Source organism: Marmota flaviventris, chromosome 1 (genome assembly GCF_047511675.1).
Source record: "Marmota flaviventris isolate mMarFla1 chromosome 1, mMarFla1.hap1, whole genome shotgun sequence".
Classification (NCBI taxonomy): domain Eukaryota; kingdom Metazoa; phylum Chordata; class Mammalia; order Rodentia; family Sciuridae; genus Marmota; species Marmota flaviventris.
The window spans coordinates 136,699,750-136,720,462 of NC_092498.1; the positions used below are offsets into that span (position 1 = coordinate 136,699,750).

Below are 20,713 nucleotides of genomic sequence, written 5' to 3' on the forward strand. Positions count from 1 at the left end.
ACAGGAGCCTGGTTCTGTGTGCTGTGTACTCCCAGTTACTCCAGAGGCTGAGGCAGGAGGATCACTTGAGCCCAGGAGTTGGAGACCAACCTGGGCAGCATAGGAAGACTCCATCTCAAGCAAACACAATAGTAGCAGTGGGTCACAAATCAGAACTCTCATGCTGTTGGCCCTTTCACTGCATCTAGCCATCAGATATGTGCTTTGGGCCACAGAGAACTTTTAAAAATATATATTTCTGGACTCAGTGGTAGAGTGACTGCCTAGCTTGCTTCGGTTCAATCCTTAGTGCCACAAAAATAAATAAAAAAGAAAAGAACAAATAAAAAATGGTATACAAATCAATAGTTGTAGAATATATATTTATTCTTTTTTTTAAATATTTTTTTTAGTTGTAGATCTTTATTTATTCATTTGTATGTGGTGCTGAGGATCGAACCCAGTGCCTCATGCGTGCTAAGCAAGTGCTCTGCCACTGAGCCACAACCCCAGCCCCCTATATTTATTCTTATTAGATGGGTTTTGTTATATTGCCCAGGCTGACCATGAACTCCTGGGCTTAGGGGATCTTCCACCTCACCCTCCCAGATAGTTGGGACTATAGGTGTGTGTCACTGCACTCAGCTATATTTGATTTAAAATAAGACACCATGTCAAAAATATAAATACTATTCGATGAATTGATCAATGCATGTATCCACACAGTGGAATATCAGTCACTCAAGGGAATGAATACATGCTAAAAAAAAAGTCCTGACATGCTAAAACATGCTAACTGAAAGCAGGGTACACAAGGACAAAGATGGTATGATTCCAGTTATGTGAGTTATCTAGAACAGGCAGTCCACAAAGACAGCAGGTTGGTGGTTGGCAGGAACTGTGGGGAGGGGTGACGCACAGTGACAACTAATGGGCATGGGGTTTCCGTTTGGGATGATGCAAAAGTTCTGAAACTAGATAGAGGTGACAATTGCATCACATTGTGCATGTCTTAAGTGTCACTGCATTGTAATTTTAAAATGCTTACAACAGGCAGTTTGATGTTACATGTATTTCACAATCATAAAAAGAAATCCAAGCCAGGCCCAGTGGAGACACACAGCTATAATCCCAGCTATTCAAGAGACTGAGGCAGGAGAACTACACATTCCAGGTTGGACCCTGCCTCAAAATAATGTAAAAAGTGCTGAGGGTATAGCTCAGTGGTAACAGTGCTTACCTAGCATGCATGAGGCCCTCAGTTCAACCTTTGAATCTGTAAAAAAAGAAATCCAAATATCCAGCTTCTCTTGAGATTTCTAGATCCACACACAGGGCCTCAAGTGCCACAGGGCACCAATCAGCTGGACCTGAGGAGCTCTGTGCCCTACAGACAAAGCTGTCCCAGTCGCCAGAGTGCTTATCCAGCCACTTGACTCATCTCTGGTACCTGTATGACCCCTGAAGTGTTTCTGTTCTTGATCCCTAAACCATACAGCTTCTACAAATGTTCTTTATAAACGTAGTTTGTCAATTTTTTCAGTTTCTATAAAAATTGTTTTACAGTTTACAGTTTCTGGCCATGAGATATTTAAAATTATTTTTTCAACAAAGCATACAGTTGTTTTATATCTAGTGATCAATGATTCTAATATTGTAAAGTATCTGAGGATCTTTTTTTGCTAGTTCTTGCTCATGGTGTCATATTTCCTTGTTATATGCCTGATTATCTTTGACTATGCTAGATACTGTATTTATTTATTTATTTATTATGTGGTACTAGGGATCAAACCTAGGGCATCCCGTATGTTCAAGCCCTCTACCAACCTCAGCCCCCTTTTAAATTTTATTTTGAGACAGGTTCTCACTAAATTGCCCAGGCTGGCCTGGAGCTTGTGATCCTCCTGCCTCAGCCTCCCAAGTAGCTAGGATTACAGGTATGGTTATATACCACCACTCCTATCTTGGATACTGTATTTTAAAATTTATTTATAGGGATAATTTGAGGCCTTCCTCCAGAGATGATTGACATCTGCTTCTGCCAGGCTCCTGAGGTCACTGCTAATGTGGGACTACAAAAATCCAAGTTCAGGGCTTGTGGTTCCCTGACCACCCAGCTGATGCAAGTGCAGCCTGTGCAGTGGTGGAGACTGGTTTGCAGACAGTCCTCTGAGGGTGGCGTCTATAATGTGCTGTAACTGACTTATGGGCTTGAGCTACTGAGCTCTGTGTCCAGGGACTTCAGGTTGAGAGTTTGAAATCATCCACAGTGGGAATATTTACACTATGGAAATTGGAACACTGTATACATCAGGACCCTTCTTCCCCAACCCTACCCAGAGCTGATTGTTGAACATTTGCCAGCTTATCACACAGTGGAGAAACCTGACTGAGGGAGGTGGCTCCCAAATTATTATGGAGGGATTTCCCACTGGGTGTGGGCCCCGGGTCGTAATTTTCTGGCCTCTCACCCCACAAAACAGTCAAGTTCAAATATGCTAGGGTTCGCAAATATTTGCAGGGTAAACATGGCTTCCTTGCTGGATTATCTTTTAGCATTATCCCCCCATTTTGGCCTGTTAAATTCTTACTATTTTGTCAGCACATGGTGGCTTTTAGCATGTTTTCAAATGTTCTTCCTAGCTGTTTAGTTACTCTCACCTTGAGAGTTACTCTGAGCAACTATTTGCCAGAAACTAGGATTCAAACTGTCTTATGAAAGTTAATATTCTAGACATGTTAAGAGCAAAAGATGCTGGGCATAGTGGCACATACCTGTAATCCCAGGTACTTGGGAGGCTAAGGCATGAGGATGGTGAGTTCCAGCCCAGTCTGGGAAATTTATGAGACCTTGTCTCAAAATAAAAGATAAAAAGTGCTAAGGATGTAGCTCAGTGGTAGAGGGCTCCTGGGTTCAAACCCCAGTATAATAAAAAAAAAAAAGTAAAAGATGATTCCAAAGTTACAAAAGTGTGTTTAGTTAAACAGCTTAAACGCTCACCTCATCTGTAAAATGGGGATGAAGATAATCACACCTACCTCATAGGGTTGTTATGAAGATTAAACACAATATTTGTCAAGCACTTGGAACAGCGTGGGCACAAAGTAAAGCTAAATTCAGGACCTGTGTGATTGCCAGAATTAGGAAGGCCCACACTAGAGTCTGAAGTCAAACTACTCTCCTACCCTGGGTTGCTAAATTCAACTCTTATTCCACTTCTGCCATTGAGCGTTCTTCTGGGTGGAGGCTGGTGCACTGCTGTGGGGTGGAGGAGGTTTCCATCTCTGGAGTAGAGATGTGTAATTGGGAGGATACTGCAGGCCCAGCTTTGGGGCTTCTCTGCAGCCTAGCAACTTGCAACAACAGCAGCAATGTCTCTTTCATAAACAGAGGTGCTCTATGGCTCTGGGAGCAGGTCATTAGCCAGGCCTAGCAAGGGGGAAGAGTGTGCAGAGAAAGCTCCAACCACAAAGTGGAATAGAGTCCCTTCCTTTGAGAAAGGGGCAGAAAGATGAAATAGACCATCCAGGCCACTCCCCACTTTTTTTTTTAATACCAAGGATTGAACCCAAGGGTACTTAACTGAACCACATCCCCAGCCCTTTTTATTGTTTATTTTGACACAGGGTCTTGCTAAGTTGCTTAGGAGTTGCTTAGGGCCTCACTAGATTGCTGAGGCTGATTTTGAACTTCAGATCCTCCTGCCTCAGCCCACTGGGATTATAGGAGTGTGCCACCATGCCCAGCGCCACCTCCCTCTATTAGGAAAAAAATAAATAAAAGCTAAAATCAAATAGCCACATGGCCAGTTAGCAGAGATAGGGCCAGAATCAAGCTCTACCCATAGTGTGGTCCCTGGGCTTCCCCATTCCGTATGCACTATAGTGTTGACAGTTTGAAATTAGTCACTATGGGGCCAGGTGCAGGCCTGCAAATTGCAGCAGCAAATTGGAGACTGAGGCAGGAGGATTACAAACTCCAGGTCCACCTGGGCAAATTAACAAGATCCTGTCTCAAAAATCAAAAAAGGGTGGGGATGTAGCTCAGTGGTAGAGCATGTGCTTAGCATGTGTGAAGCCCTGGGTTCGAGGCCCAGCACCACAAAGCAAAACAAAAACCAAAAGAGATAGTAGACAGGAAGGGCTTTGAACGACGAATGTGTTCGAAGATGAGGTAATGTCACCCAAATGCTCCTCTAACATTGAATGATTAAATACAGAAAGTCTGGTCCTGACCCAGTAAAGCTAGAATCCCTCCACCACCAGGCCTGGTGAGTTCTCAGGTCAGGAATCTAGGAGCTGCCTGCATCTCTCTCCCTTACTCGCCACATGTGCAGGTGTTTAGACTCTCCAGCACACAAATGCCCTTCCTAGTTCTGGGTGAGCCTTTGGCGATGGGGACAAGCCACACTACAGAGCTAAAGGGGCCCATCTGTATTTTCACCCAGGGATGGCTATGGTTGGATGTCTAGCTAGTTGATTTTATTTTTCCAGTATTGGGAATTGAAATTAGGGGTGCTCTACCACTCAGCTACATCCCCAGCCCTTGTAATTGTTCATTTTGAGACAGGGTCTCGTGGAGTTACCCAGGCTGGCTTTGAACTTGCAATCCTTCTGCCTCCGCTTCCTGAGTAACTGGGGTTACAGGTGTGCATCATCATACCCAGCTAACCAGTTTTTTTTTTTTTTTTATACTGGGGATTGAACCTAGGGGCACCTACCACTGAGCTACATCCCCAGCCCTTTTTACTTTTATTTTGAGACAGAGTCCTGCTAAGCTGATTAGAGTCTTGTTAAATTTCCGAGGCTGGTCTCCAACTTTCAATTGTCCTACCTCAGCTTCCCAAGTCTCTGGGATTACAGGTGCCCAGCTGCTAGTTGATTTTTTAAAGTAACAGTTTTATTGAGCACTTCATAAAGTGTATCCTTTTAAATTATGTAATTTGGTGGTTTTTAGTGTATTCACGGAGTTATACAATCATCACCAACAGCAATTTTAGAGCATTTTCATAATTCATCAATGAAACCTTGTACCCATTAAGCAGTCACTCACCTTCTCCCTCCCTTCTAGCCCTTGTCAACCAATAATCGACTTTCTGTCTCTCTCTTGGATTGTGTTAGCTTTCTGTCACTGTGACAAAATACCTGACATAAACAACTTAAAAGAAGGGAAGGTTTACTTAGTTCACAGTTTCAGTCCACGGTCACTTGGCCCCATTGCTATTGTGTCTGTGATGAGTTAGCACATCATGGTGGAAGCACGTAGCAGAGGAAAACCTGTTCCCCTCATGGTGGCCAGGAAGCAAAGGAGAGAGAAAGGAAGGAGCTGGGTTCCCAATATCCTTTTCAAGGGCATGTCTCCGTGACCTCACTTCCCCCACTAGGCTTCACCTTTTAAAGGTTCCACCACTTCTCAGAAGCGCCACAGGCTGGTGACCAAGTCTTTACCACATGGTCTTGGGGAATGATCCAGATCCAAACTGTAGCCTAGATGTTCCATATAAATGGGATCACCTGTGTGGCCTCCTGCATCTGACTGCCTTCACTTAGCATGTTTTCAAGATCATCCTTGTTGCAGCACGTACCATTTCTTCATTTCTTTTCACGGCTGAGTGATATTCCATTATACAGACACACCACAGTTTATCTTTCCATTCGTTGATGGACATTATGGCTATTATGGACATTTTGGATATTAAGAATAATGCTCTTGTCAACATTAATGTACAGGTTTCTGAGGTTTCTGTGTGAATGTGTATTTCCTTTCTCTTGGCTGCATACCTAGGGAGGGAATTGCTGGATCATATGGCGATTCTGTTTAACATTTTGAGGATCTGCCAAACTGCTTTCCAAAGTGTCATCATTTCACATTCCCAGAAGCAAGAAATGAGAGGCTTCCAACTTTCCCACATCCTCGTTAACACTTATTATTGTCAGTCTTTTTTATTTAGCCATCCTGGTGGAGGTGAAGTGGTTTTGATTTTCATTTTCATTTTTGAGGGAATGTAGGGGCCATGGAGAAGGGACTCTCCACTGGGGAGACAGAAGTGGCCACTGGGGAGCCTAAGGGGACTGGAGGGTTGAGTGCATATGGAGGGGGTACTATTGCCACCCCAGGCTTCTCTGGCTCCTGCCCATTAGAGAGCTTGTCTCTTTAGACTCTCCACTGAATCTTTGAACGACCTGATAGTCTTCAAATAAAGCCCCTTTCCACTTGAGCTAATCAGAGCCAACTTCTATTACTGCCAACCAAAGATTATGATCAATATCATATTTAAGCTGCCTCTTCATCTTCATTAGTCTTACTCTTCCCAAATGCTACTTCTCCTGCTGCAATCCTTGCCTTCCCCTGAACTACAAAATAGATTCTTCACTATTTCCCACTTTCCCCCGCCAGCCCCCAAAAGCCCATCACCTAGCCCTTTACCCCTAAGATGCATATTTGATCCTCATCTCCCCCTTCACTTGAATCCAGTTTAACCTCCTTGATTTAGTTCTTCAGGACATCCATAATGTAACCATTGGCTCCTTTGGTTTGCTCCTTGGGCACCCCTCAGATTGGCTTGGGATGCCTCAAGTATCTCTTATTCCCTCCCATCTTCACTCCTTCATTTCTGTAATTTCTCCACTCCCGTCTGTGATTTTCTCCTCTTCCCTACCCCACCAGCTCTGTCCCTGTATCATATTGCAAGATACTGTAGTGATGATTGACAGGCCTGCTTCCCTTTGTACAATGTAACCTTCCAAAGTCAAGGACCATGCTCTGTGTCACATTGTCTCAGGGTTCAGCACACCAAGCAGCACACAGACAGCTGACACTCAGTCACTGTTCGGGTATCTGTAGACACAAGTTATTGCCATCTTGTCATTTCTCCTAGCACAAAGAGGTAGAGGTGACCAACAGGACCTTGGCAGGGGGTGATGGTGGTGGTAAGCTGCAGGCATCTGTTGCAGCTGCGCCTGGCAATCACCAGTGACTCTGACCTGATACACACCTACTGAGAAAACTGCTGTTGATTCCATTTTTCAAAAAATGCCATGGCTGGGGTGTAGCTCAGCATAGAGCATGTATTTAGCACACGTGGAGCCTAAGTTTGGTCCCAGCACGCCCACCTCACATATAGCTGCAGTCCCAGGGAAACTCAGAGGGGTGAAAAGACATCCCCTCAAGGACATTAAGCACATTCCTGAGACAAACAAAATGTGAGCTCCTTTACCTTCGGCCAGCATGTTAGTCAGTTTTTCATCAAAATACCTGACAATGACAACTTTTAGAAGAGGAAAAGTTTATTTTGACTCATGGTTGCTGAGGTTGAGTCTGTGGTGGGGCGACTCCTTTGCTCTGGGCCCAAGGTGAGGTAGGAGGACATCATGGTGGGCGGGTGTGGTGGAGGAAGGCTGCTCCACTCAAGGCAGCCAGAAAAGTGGAAAGAAAGGGGGAGGAGCCATAGGGAAGATGCACCCTTCCAGTGCACGCCCCCAGGGACCCACCTTCTCCAGCCACACCCCACCTGCCTGCAGTTACCACCCAGTCAGTTCTTCAAACTAGAATGGGCCCAGTACATTGCAGCCCCATAATCTAATCCTTTTGCTTCTGAACATGCCTGCACTAACACAGGAGCACTGGGGACACCTCCTATCCACACTGGAAGAACACACCAGACAGGGCTGGCACCGCCTGCGACTCATTTATGGTTTTTCCTGGGATTCTCCGAGTGACAGCCTATCCCACATCAAGGCTCTTTGCCTATAAGAAAATGAGAATGGCCGGCTTTTCCTCTCAGAGAACTTGGCCGCCTCCTTTCTTGCTGCCCATTTCACACATGAAAACATTCAGACTCATGGGGAAGAAGCACACGGAGGGGGTGATGAAGGAAGCAGAGAGATTAGAGATCACTGTGGACCCTGCAGGCCGCCTCTGGAGCCTATGGAACCCCAACGTGAGGATCAGTGATTAGCACAAGCTCCGTGAGAGCTGACCAGCCCTGCGTGATGCCCAGCAGCTGTGAGCAAACCATGAGTAAAGTCAGTTGCTCTTGGATGATAGATGAAGAAATGAGAGGGGCAGCGGCTGTCCCCAAGCAGAATGTGTGCCCCTCTCCCCATCTTCTCTGGGTGTGACACCAGCATCTGTATCTGCTCAGCTCCAGAGCCTTGCCGGGGACCTGGGGGCCCAGAGCAAACACGCTGAGCCACGGCTGGGTGCCAGGCACATCCATGCTGTACAAAGGGTTCATCAGGAGCCTGTGCAAGTTGTCGCAATTAAACTCAACCCACCCCCCTCACCAAGGAAAACACCCCAACTTGCTTAAAAGAGTGAGAATACACAAAACCAAATATCACATTTATGGGGATGTGTTTTGTGGTTTCCAAACTATGAAAGTAGAATCCATGAGAAGAGGGGAGAGAGAGTGGTTTGACCCTTTCCTGTCAGGGAGATGTGGGTCCTGGGCCTCCCCATTGCTACCTCTTGGCACCACCAATTTCAAACTCTCAAGGAAAATGAGGTCACTGGTGGACAGTGGTCTTACTTTTTTTAATTATTTTTCCTTTTCTACGGCGTTGGGATTGAGGCAGGGCTTTGCACGTGCCAGGCAGCCCTCTCCCACTGCGTGAGACCCCAGCTGGACAATTATCTGCCTGGGCCTAAAGAGTCTCACCTGGGCGTGGAGAAACATCCATTGTGACTCACCAAAGGCGAGGGATGCCTTGGTGGAAGCACCCGTTAAGGTCACATGGAAGATACTGAGTCCACACGTCTTTTTGTTGTGGGTGCTAGGATTGAACCCAGGGCCTCACACGTGCTGAGCACGCACTCTGTGTCCCCAGCTTCTCTGTATTTTCTCTCTTTCTACCGTTTCCTTTTCTCCTCCCTCCTTTCTGTCCATCCTTTCTCTTTTCCTTCATATTCCTTCCGGCTGAGGTAGAGGAGGGTGGTCACATGACATTGAGTAGGTGGCAAGGTGCCGTTGACTCCCAGGGCCCTGTGTCTGTTTGTGACAGTCAATTGTGAAACAGCTGCACATGGGGAACTGCGGGCCAAATCCCTAAAGGACATGATCAAGCAGAAAACACCAAGCTGGTTCAGCCTGAGGACACGTGCTTAGGGGGGGATGCTTTTGGTTTGCATCACCTTGAAGCCCACAAAGGCCAGGTTTGTTCAGAACAGGCAGCGAGGGGGTCCGTGGCATCAGCTTTTTCTGGAGTGTTTGCAGGAGAGCAAAGGCGCGGGAAGAGGTGGAGAAAAATCTGGGGGAACTGAGTTAGAAAAGTGGCACAGATTTCACCCTTCTTATTTTGGAATTATTTTATTTTATTTTATTTTGCTGTACTGGGAATTGAACCCAGGGGCCCTCTACCACTGAGCTACTTCCCCAGTTCTTTTATTGCTTATTGTGAGACAGGGGGTTGCTAAGTGGCCCAGGCTGGCCTGGAAGCTGCGACCTGCCTGCCTCAGTCTTCTGAGATTACAGGTGTGCGCCCCGGTACTCAGCTTTGGAGTACTTTTAGATTTCCAGAAAAGTGCCAAGATAGCACAGTGTTCCCACCTGCCCTCCGCCAGCTCTCCTAAGGTGAACAGGTCTCACAGAAACATGGTGCATTTACCAAAACCAAGAAATCAACACCAGTGCAGATCTGCATTTCACTGGTTTTCCCAACAATGTCCTTTCTCTGTTTCAGGAACACATCTGGGTTCCCAGGTTATGTTTAGCTGTCATGTTGTCCTTACTGGTTCTCAATCTTTTATCTTCATCATGACCTTGACACTTTTTTTAAAAATATCTTATTTTTTAGTTGTAGTTGCCATGATACCTTTATTCTACTTATTTATCTTTATGTGGTGCTGAGGCTTGAACCCAGGGCCTCACACGTGCTAGGCTAGTGCTCGACCGCTGAGCCACAACCCCAGCCCTGACCTTGACACTTTTTGAAGAGTAGAGGCCAGATATTTTATACAGATTTATTGTATTTGTAAAAATTTGTCAGAGGGCACGGGTGGGTGAATTATAGCTTCTGGGACAAATCCGGGCTGTGGTCTGGTTTTGTGCAGCCCTCAAGCTAAGAATGGCTTTCACATTTTTAAAGTGGTTGAAAAATCTAGCTGTTGGTGGTGGCACACATCTGTAATTTGAGCAACTTAGGAGGCTGAGGCAGGGGGATCACAACTTTGAGGCCAGCCTTAGCAATTCAACAAGCTCTTGTCAGAAAGTTCTGGGGGTTCTGAGGATGTAGCTCAGTGAGAGAGTGCCCCTGGGTTCAATCCCCAGTACTGCAAAACTAAAACCAACAAAAAAAATTAATAAATCCAAAGAAGCATATGTCATGATACATGGAAATCATCATGAAATCCAAATTTCAGTGACCATAAATAAAGCTGGATTGGAAAGCAGCCACAGTTAGTCTTTCCTGTAGTATCTAAGTGACATTTTTGCCATGACTGCAGGACTAGGAAGTTGTGACAGAGACCATTTGGCCCAAAGAGCCTCAATATTGACTCTCAAGCCCCTTATAGAGAGCTTGCCAATCCTGGTGCAGAGGGCCCTGTGAGGACCTGAAATTCACTTTGATTCAAAAGCTAAGTCAGTTGTTAAAAGAGGACTGAAGTTTCAAGTTCACTCATATAATGATTTCAGAGGAACTTACTCAGGGCCCATGGTCAAAACTAGGAGAGACCCTAGTTTGAGCAGGTGTGAAGCAATTCTCTCCAAATGTCTTCCCCGCTCTCCAGAACAATCTCTGCCTGTGATAAGAATAGCTGCTGTCAGATTTGGAGCACTACCCTGTGCCAGTATTGCTTTATTTGCACTGTCTCTTTTAATCCTCACAACCACCCAGGAGTTGTTCAGGAGGAAACTGAGGTTGAAGGGCTCAGCCACCCGCACGGTGCACAGGGAGCCATGAACGACACAGAACAGGAGCCCAGCCGAGTCTTCGAGTCTGCAAGTCGGCAGCCTCCACAGTGGCCACCCTCCAGAGGGGCCTGGGGTGAGGGGAGAGGCCTGGGGCTGGGGGAGGCTCTCAGTGCTTATGGAAGGCCACTGCTAGTCCCCGTGTTCCTGACCTTCAAGTAACAACTACCCAGAGGCCCTGCTGTCAACAGTGGTCACTTTATAAAAACATCACAATGTGCTTTTGGGTGGTAATTAGTGGTTGGTCCCTAAGTCTTGATACACAAGCTCAGTCACACTGTCTTTTGTCTCTTTGTTGTCCCCTGCTGTTGTTCCCGCTCTGCCATTCCCGTTGTTGGAGACTCTGAGCTCTCTGTGCTGCCCATCCCCTCTCTTGGGCCAGGGTGCTGGTGCCCAGGCTCTTCTCTGAGGCTGGGCCTGTCTGGGGTGGGAAGTGCAGGGACCTTCAAGGGGTTAAAAGGGGACACTGTCTAACTCCGCCTCTGTCAAAGAAGTCAAGAGACAATATAACCAAGGCCCCTGCTGATAGAGGTCTCAAGGTGGGAAGGGCCCTGCCAGGCTAGGCTGGAAGTGGGCTGGGAACGTCACTGATACCCATCCTACAGTCGCAGCTATTTTGGTCTTCCTGGATGAACAAACATAACCAGGACTTCGCCTCCCTCCACCACGGCTGGATCAGCCCAGAAAGAGCATCGCAGCCTGGGTTTCACAGTGGTCCCAAACTCTATCGGGTCCAACTGATCCCGGTCAGCTCTGCTTAAGACAGCTGTTCCAATATATGTAGTTGATAAGATCAAAATGGAAGGGCACCAGATTTAATGAAAGAAGCCCCTGATTGGTGTCCACGCTTGTCCAATTCTGAATTATTTTTTAAAGAGAACAACAAGTCATTCGTGAGTTTCCTGTTCCCTAAAACGTCCCCGGAAACTTTTTTATCTGGCTTGGTAATATATCTCCTAAGTCCTTAGCAGCTGCAAAATTGATGTATAAAGCTTGTTTTTATTTTTGTGCTTTTTTTAAAGAACAAAATGTAAACGAGGTTGCAGAGCCCTGGTGACGCTCCAACAAGCGGGCGCCTACAGAACCTTGGCTCTCACCATCTGCCCCAAGGTCGCTGTGACACAGTCTGGTTTGGGGCAGATGGTTTCTTCCGTTCCATGTTCCAGGGTGTTCCAAAGACTCTCACTATGCCAAATTTCCAACTGGACATGAGGCAGTGAGAAGGCTCAACACAGGAAGCGGCGGCTGCTCCTGCTGGATTTATCTCCTGGGGACTGCTCCTTAGGAGAGTGGCACTTTATCTTGGTGCTGGTTTCTCTGGGAAATGCGCAGGTTGAGGTGTGGGTGTGCTGGACTGAGCATGCTGGATGGAAGCACTGGACATGTTTGCCTGACCAAGGCCTCAGAAACGATGACAAAGCTCTAAGATCAGATCCTAACCTTCCTCTGCTTACACTGTGATGCTATGCTATTTCTGAGGCCAAAATACCACTGTGAACTTAGTGATGATGTCCCCTACATGTCCTTGGAGCTGAGGTACTAGCCCCTGCTTTTGCCCACTATCTGTCCGGAAGTCAAGCAGAGTGTGAGGTGGTGAAGCGACCACAACCCTGCTGGTTAGTCTGCGGTGCAAGGGGAGGTACTGGCCCATAGGGGTGGGGCTGCACGGGGCTCTGGCCCAGGTGCAGCACCAGGGCTCCAGCTGCTTCTGTATTCCCTCTGGCAGTTGCCACCAGGGTTAAGCATGGCCAGTGGTGCTCATCTTAACAGCCACACACAACTGCTTGGGTTTTTGCTGAGAAAAAGCCACAGATGGTGACTCTCAGGAGCCCAGAGCACCCAGCACCTCCTCACCAGCTTCACAACAGGCAGAGCTGATCTATACTGAGTCACATTAGGCCAAGGGCCCAGGTGACACTCCAGGGGAAGGGAATAGGGCCACTGACTATCATTTCCCTGGACCACTTATGTCAACAGGAAGGTCTGTTGCTGGCTGAGACCCGCTGTATGCTATGCAAACCCGTCCAGGAAGAACTGCCTTAGATGAGGCACGAAGACAGTCCCGGGTGTCCAGCCGCCATGTACACCCAGCTGCTAGGGCTGTTCTTGTCTCCGCCCACTTTTCTATTTCAGAAACACTGGAATGTCCAACTTAGCAAATTCCAAAGCTTAAAAGAAATTTTCTTTTAATGTCTAAATGTTCTGAAGATTAGAGTGGGGGTAGAGAAACAAATGCAGAAAAAGTAATGCTTCTTGGAAAATGCACGCACAAGTCCTTTGTGCTTCAAACATTCCTCACAGCTTCACTGACCATATCATCCAGAATCTTCTGCAATGGTTAAGCCAAGAATTTCAGTCGCGAATATTTCCGCAGTGATTTCGTCTGGAAGTTCTTCTTTGAGGCAAATTTTTGAGCCTGGCCAAACAAGAGGAGAAAACCAAATGCCTTCCACTAATGAGGCTTCTAACACAGAGGACGTTCCAAAAACACAAGGGGAGACACCAAACAAGAGCAAGAGGTGCTCTGTGCTGTGGTTTGACTTTGACCCTTTGAAAACCACTGGGTGGAAACCAGTTCAAATCTCTACTTTACCCAAATCTCTGCAATTTTTGCTAGAAACCCTTGACCATCATTGACTGTTTCAAGATTCCTAGAAACAAAAGGTAAATATCTAATGATCGGGAAAGCCATGTTCTGAGATCCAAAGTACACAAAGGAATGGGTAGCCATCAGATACCGAATTCCAGAATTTTCTGAGTTCAGGAACTTTGTTAAATTAGATTCTGGGGGAGGGGGGCTGGGGTTGTGGCTCAGTGGTAGAGCACTCGCCAAGCATGCATGAGGCACTGGGTTCGAACCTCAGCACCACATAAATGTAAAATAAAGATACTGTGTCCACCTAAAACTTAAGAATAAATATTTTTAAAAAATTAGATTCTGGGAATGGACAATAAAAGAAGTAGTGGAATTAGGGAGATAGGCAGGGAAACTTTGTCACAGTAGGTAGCAGCCCTGACCACTGGGACGTGTTGTTGGAGACATTCCAGCCTAAGAAGGCCCAGAAGGGCTGTTTGGATTGGTTCCTCCTGAGTATAAGTTCAAGCAGCGTTTCAGGCTAGTGGACTAAAAGGAGAGGGTGGAGAATCCGGGAAGGCCAAGAAGGAGGATCCCATTTACTTATTTATTTATGTACTTGTTAATTTATTTTCTGAGTCCTGGGGGAGCAGGCTCTAGTATGCCAGGTGACACTAGGCCAGGGCTCTACCATGGAGCTACACCCCAGCCCAGGACGGTCCCGAAGCAGTCTAATGTTCTCACAGCTTGAAGCTGGGCTTGTGCCGCCACCAAGCTGTTGTCTCTCCTTATCTGTGTCTCCCTGTCAATACTCTTGTCTTGAAACCGTTGCCACAATGCACCCTCTACTAGTGGCTGGTGTTCACCCGCTTAACGCAGAAACCCTTGACTAATGGGATGAAGATCAGGTTGGTGAACTAAAGGAAAGAGCAAGGCCAGGAGACACAAAATGACAGCAGAGGGCAGGGGCAGAAGCTCTCGTTGGCAGCAAGAGTCCCTGCACAGGGCTCCTCATAATTTATTCAGGTGGGACTCCCAGCAGGCCGACTTTGTGGAGTGCACAGTCTTAAGGAGAGTGGCTTGTGCCAGTCAGGAGAGATAAACACACTTAAGTCTACAACAAATTAGTAAGCCACAGCTGCATGCCCAGACAGAGCCGGCCCCAGTACCTTTGACAGACGAGGCCGCAGGCTCCGATTTCCACCCCTCAGGATTCAGGCCAAACAGTGTGGCAAAGCAGTCATGCATCTCCTCTTCTGTCATGTGCTCACCTGGGCATCAAAGAGCAAAAGGAGGCTTTTCAGCTCTGGGGGCCAAGCATGAGATCTGAGTTTGGGATCATCAAGCCAAAGGTCTCAGCTTCCACTCTTCAAGGTGTTCAGTTATTCTGCTATTCCCTTCTCTTTACACACAAAACACTTAGGAGAGTCCCATTCACTGTCAGAGCACTTCCTCAAGTGATGTTAAACGTGTGCTCCCAGGGGCTGGGGATGTGGCTCAAGTGGTAGCGCGCTCGCCTGGCATGCGTGCGGCCCGGGTTCGATCCTCAGCACCACATATAAAACAAAGATGTTGTGTCCGCTAAAAACTAAAAAATAAATACTAAAAAAAATAAAATAAAAGTGTGCTCCCATCAGGGAGATATGCTGGGGCTTGTAGAGAGAAATAAGGCAACTTGCAGAGAGACTGCCCAGCTTTATCTTCAAGTTCCCTTCACCAGAACCCCCTAATTAGACTCACAGGAACCTCCCCTTCCTCTGAGAGAAAGCTGACTTGACCCCCCACATAAAATAATGTGGAAGACAGCAGGTAAACATAAAAGCTTACTTTGGTGAAGTTTTATTTCCCGAATATATCCCAATCTGATGCTAGCCCTGTGAGAGTGATAAGCTGGCATTTGAATCCCCATTTTATAAGTGAGGATGATGAAATTGGCAGTTTCCGGAGGCTGGGACATGAACCATGTAGGGTCCCTCCCCTCACCCCAACTTGCTGGATATGGAATACAGTCGCAGCATCCTTCATGGTTGAAAGGCTCTCAAATTACTATTCTTTCACGATGGATGGAGATCCCAGGGGTCTGTCTCGCCTAGGTTGGTTCTCCCTACTTAGAACAACCCAAGGATGTTACCAGAGACCCCCTTCATGTATCTACCTTTAGTTAGGAGCAGTTCCAGGAAATCTTCTCTCTGAATAGCCTTTTCTCCTTTGGAATTGGTATAACCAAGAACTTTAAAGCTCTCCTGGATGCCACTCATGGTGTTACCGAAAGGTGGCCTGTGGTTAAGGTAAATTTTGAAGAAATCTGGTAGGTTGATCTTGTCAATTAGCTTTCCAGTGTCCACGTATTTACTAAATTTGATTTCATTAAACATGTCATCAATCTAGGGAAGAAATTTAAGAAAAAAAGATCATGGTAAACAGGAAAGACACTTTGTTGTTATACTTCTAAAAACTGAAAAGGAAGAGACTGATGTTCACAGTCAACTTGGAACAAGTCTGTTAGGGTAAAATTGTGCCCCCCAGAAAGATATGTTGAAGTCCTAACCTTCAGGACCTTATTGGAAATACAGGTTTTGCAGATGTAATTAGTAAGACGAGGTCATTCAGACATTGTGGCACACGCCTGTAATCCCAGCTACTTGGGAGGCTCAGGCAGGAGGATCATAAGTTGGTAGCCAGTCCTGGCAACTAAGTGAGACTCTTTCCTAAAATAAAAAATACAAAGGCCTGGGGTGTATGTAACTCAGTGGTGGGACACTCCCGTACACACACAGATGCACAAAGATGAGGCCACACTGGAGTACACAAGAAACACCCAGGGCGGTCCTGTGAGGCAGAGATCCGACTGGGAAAGCTTTACGCCAAGGAATTGCAAGGGCTTCAAGCAACCACTAGAAACTAGAAAGGGCAAAGAAGGATTCTCCCCGAGGGTTTCCCAGGGAAGAGTGTGGCCCTGCCGAAACCTTGATTTGGGATTCTGAGAGAATAATCGATTTCTGTTGTCTTAGCAGGCTCTGGGCCCTGGGTGCAATGCTCAGCACCCAAATTAATTAATTAAAATCTCTGTTGTTTTAAGCCACCCTGTTTGTGGTACTTATTGCCCTAGCCCCGTCAGGCTTGTCAATACTGCAAGGACTGGTATGAGCGCTTTTTTACTCCTTTCAACTAAGGATCTCATGCTGTATCAACTACTTCTTTGCCATGGGAAGCAGATAGTAGTCTTATTTTAAAGTTAGAATCCACAATAAATTGGAAATGAATTTAGTTGAATAAGCCAATAATTCAGTAGGGAGCTCAACTATAGGACTCCATCCCTAGTAAACTTAAGATAAATAATTGCTCCACAATTCCCTCTTCATCACTTTTCTAATTTTACTGTGCAATATTTTATGTATACAACAGATTATATGTAACATATGTGTAACTTACATGGTGTGATTTTTTAGAACAAACACCAGTGTTAGTCATAGAAAGGGTCAATAAAATTGACAAATATTAGCCAAATTAACCAAGAAAAAAGAGAAAAGGATTGAAGGAGATGACATCACTACTGATTCTACAGAAATAAAAACAAGCCTAAGGGAACAGGCTGGACAATCGGGTGTTAACAAATTAGAGAACTGAGGTGAAATAAATAAAAGCCTAGAAAGATACAAATGACCAAAACTTACTCAAGAAGAAACCGTACAGCAAGAGACTGCATTAATTTTTTAATTCTCCACAAAGAAAAATCAAGGGCCAGATAGCTTCACTGGTTTCCACCAAATATTTATAGAAGAATATCAACTTTTCTACAAACTCTCCCCCAAAATAAAAGGGACTACTTTCCAATTCATTCCATAATGGACAGTATTACCCTGAAACCAAACATAGAGCAAATACTTCACAAGAAAAGAAAACCATAGACCAAAATCTCTTATGATTTTAGATGCAAACATTCTCAATAGAACATAAGCACACTGAACCTAGCAACATACAAAAACAACTATGCACAAGGACCACGTGGGGTTTATCCCAAGAATGCAAAATTGGTTTAACATTTGAATCCCAAAGTAATGTTAAACATGATTATTAATAGAATAAAGGACAAAAAAAATATGATGTTTTCATTAAGTGCCCGAAAGAGCATTTGACAAAAACTCTAATGCTTCACATCATAGAAACACTCCACACACAAGGCTCAGGACAATTCCTCAGCTGGTAATGGGCAGGTATGAAAACCTCACAGCTAAACTGTCCCCCTAGGCCAAGACAAGAGAAAGATGCCTGCTCGCACCACTTCAACTCAATACTTTACTGAAAGTTCTAGCCAAGGAAATTACCTGGAAGGCAGGTCAGGAGAAAAGAGATAAAAAGTATCTAGATTTGAAAGGAAGAAGTAAAGCTATTTCTATGCAGCTGACATGATTTATACATAAAAAATTCTAAGGAACCCACTAGAATCTACCAGAACTGTTAACTAAGTTCAGCAACTTTACAGGATATGAGGTCAATATGTTAAAACATTGTGTTTTACACATTAGCAACAAACACCACAAAAATGGAAGAAAACAATCCATTTCTAATAGCATCCAAAAGAATAAACAGGAATAAATTTAACAAAAGAAACATAAACTTGTGCTCTGAAAAACTCCAGAATATTATTGAAAGAAGTTAAAGAAAACCTAAAGAAGGGGAAAGACCTCCCGTATTCAGGGCTTAGAAGATTTAATACTGTTAAGGTGACAAGACTCTACAAATTGATTTTTGCATTCAGCAGAATCCCTATCAAAATGCCATCTGGCTCCCTCCCCCACAGAAATTGGCAAGCTGATCCTAAAATCCAAATTGCAAGGTACCAAGTATAGTAAAAAACAACCTTGAAAAAGAACAAAGCTGAAGGACTCATACTTCCCAATTTTGAAACTTATGACAAAGCTTCAGAAATCAAGACACAGCATGACTGACAGACGTGAGGTTCAATGAAATGGAATTAGGAGTCCAGAAATAAACCCTCACCTTCATTATCAATTGATTTTTGACAAGGGCAGCATGTCAATTCAATAGGCAAAAATAGTCTTTTCTACAAATGGTGCTGAGACAACAGGATGACCACACACAGAAATGAGCTCTAAATTCGTCAGGTCTAAATGTATAAGCCCAGACTATGAAATTCCTAAAGAAAACATCAGGGTGAATCTTTGGTTTAGGCAGAATTCACAGATGTGACACCAAAGCACAAAACAACCAAAGAAAAATGGAGAGAAAATTAAAGTCTACCAAAAATAAAAATATTTTTACTTCCTAGGATACCATCAAGAAACCAAAATGACAACCCACAGAAAGGGAGACATATGTGTAGATGATCAGGTATGTGACAAGCAAGGGACTTGTAGCCAGTAAACACCAAGAACTCTTCTAACACAATTAAAAAAAAAAAAAAAAGATGGACAAAACCAATGAGAAAGTGGGCAAATGATCCGAATAGACATTTCTCCAAGAAGACATATGAATGGTCAAGAGGCACATGGAAAGATGCTCACTTGTCATTAGCCACTAGGGAAATGCAAATTAAAACCACATCGAGATGCCACTTCGTATCTACCAGGATGGCTAAAAACAAAAAGACAGGCGTTGGCAAGCATGAGGAGAAATGGGAATGCTGATGTGCTTCTGCTAAGAACGTAACCCGGCACGGCTGCTGTGGAAACCAGTCTAGATGTTCCCCAGATGAAACATGGAGCCCCTGCGGGACCCAGGAATCCCTCTCCTGGTACATGCCTGGGAGAAACAAAAGCTTATGTTCACATGAAAATTTGGACACGAATATTCATATTCATAGCAGCATTGTCATAATGCTGTGCAATGGAAACAACCCAAATGTCTATCAACTGACAAATGAGAAATGAGAGGTGGCCCATCCGTGCAGTGGGGCATTATTCTGTCATAAAAAGGAATGAACCACAGATACCTGCTGCAGCATAGACGAATCTTGAAAATATGCGTTATAAGAGATTATGCTGCTAAGTGAAAGAAACCAGTCTCCTTCCCCCCCACTACTGTAAGAGTCCATTTACATGAAATACCCAGATTTGGTGAATCCATAGTGAAAGAAAGTAAAAGTGGTTGCCTATGGCTGGGGAGGAGGTTTGGAGGAAATGGGGAGTGACTGGTAATGGGTCTGGGGTTTCCTTTTTGGAGGATGAAAATGTTATACAAGTGGATTGTGATGCTGTTCACACAACTGTGAATATGATAAAATCCACTGAATTACACATTTTAAAAGGGTGTGTGGTCAGTGAATTCCATCTCAATATTTTTTTTCCAAGAAGCCATCACCCAACTAAAGAAGAAAGTCACCAGTGCCTTGCATCTACTCAGGTGCCTCTTTCCCGGGGCCACCTCCCACCTCCTGCCCCACGAAACCATCCTTTGAATTTTCCATTTGCCTCTCTCCACTGGTTGAGACAGCTTCATTCATGAGCTCACATCCCCAGCCCACAGACTGCTTCCTTTTACTCTGAAGACCCTTGGATCACTGCAACCCCGGCCACGGTTGCTGAGTGGCCCTGGCACCACCACAGCCTGCTAGCTCCCTTTGCTTCAGCAAGTTCACCTGCAGACATTTGCTGCTTAGACTCGCACATCTGCATGAAGCAAACAGAAAACATGACATTTTTCACTCCATCTGTGTGAGAAAAGAACTGTCAGATGCTGGCTGTCTGATCCCAAGAACTTTACGGTACTCTGCAGGGCTGCTTCGGCCTCCTTACCTTTTGATCAGGAATGCCACCTCCTCAGAGATAAACATCATGCCTCAGGCCCTAAGTGCCATTCTGATAAGGGTTTCATTTTGGCCGTTAGCACAGGACACACGATTATGCCACCACCACCATCACCTGGGCAGCCCATGGCAACCCACCCAGGCCCACAGGAGGGACTTTTTTTTTCCCACTGCTGGGGATGGAACCTAGGACCTTGCCACGTGCTAGGCAAGTGCTCCACTGCTGAGCTACACCCTCAGCCTGTCACCCAGTATTTTCAAAGCAGCCACAAATTCTCAATGCAACATTTTAGAAATGGTCTTTTGAAATAACATTATTGGTTATGGATACAAATTAAATATAACTGACACTATATTAGTAGCTGTAAGGGATAACACTGTTTCATATTAAGTTTTATACAACTGCATGTTATTATGTGTGTAAAGTTTTGTACAAATAAAACAACACCCAGTATCATACTTACATACTACAGTATCTTAATA

At 45.1% G+C, this 20,713-nt stretch overlaps 1 protein-coding gene across 1 annotated transcript in view; it reads right to left on the minus strand.

The window, feature by feature from the left end:
- Positions 1-13,204: 13,204 nt before the first annotated feature.
- Cfap251 (cilia and flagella associated protein 251) overlaps positions 13,205-20,713 on the minus strand; it is a 67,034-nt gene continuing 59,525 nt past the window's right edge. Inside the window, exons 21-23 of the mRNA XM_027949106.2 lie at positions 15,620-15,848; positions 14,634-14,735; positions 13,205-13,305 (exon numbers count right to left, since the gene is read on the minus strand). Of these exons, the coding sequence (XP_027804907.2) occupies positions 13,205-13,305; positions 14,634-14,735; positions 15,620-15,848 (432 nt within the window). The remainder of the gene's footprint in view (positions 13,306-14,633; positions 14,736-15,619; positions 15,849-20,713) is intronic.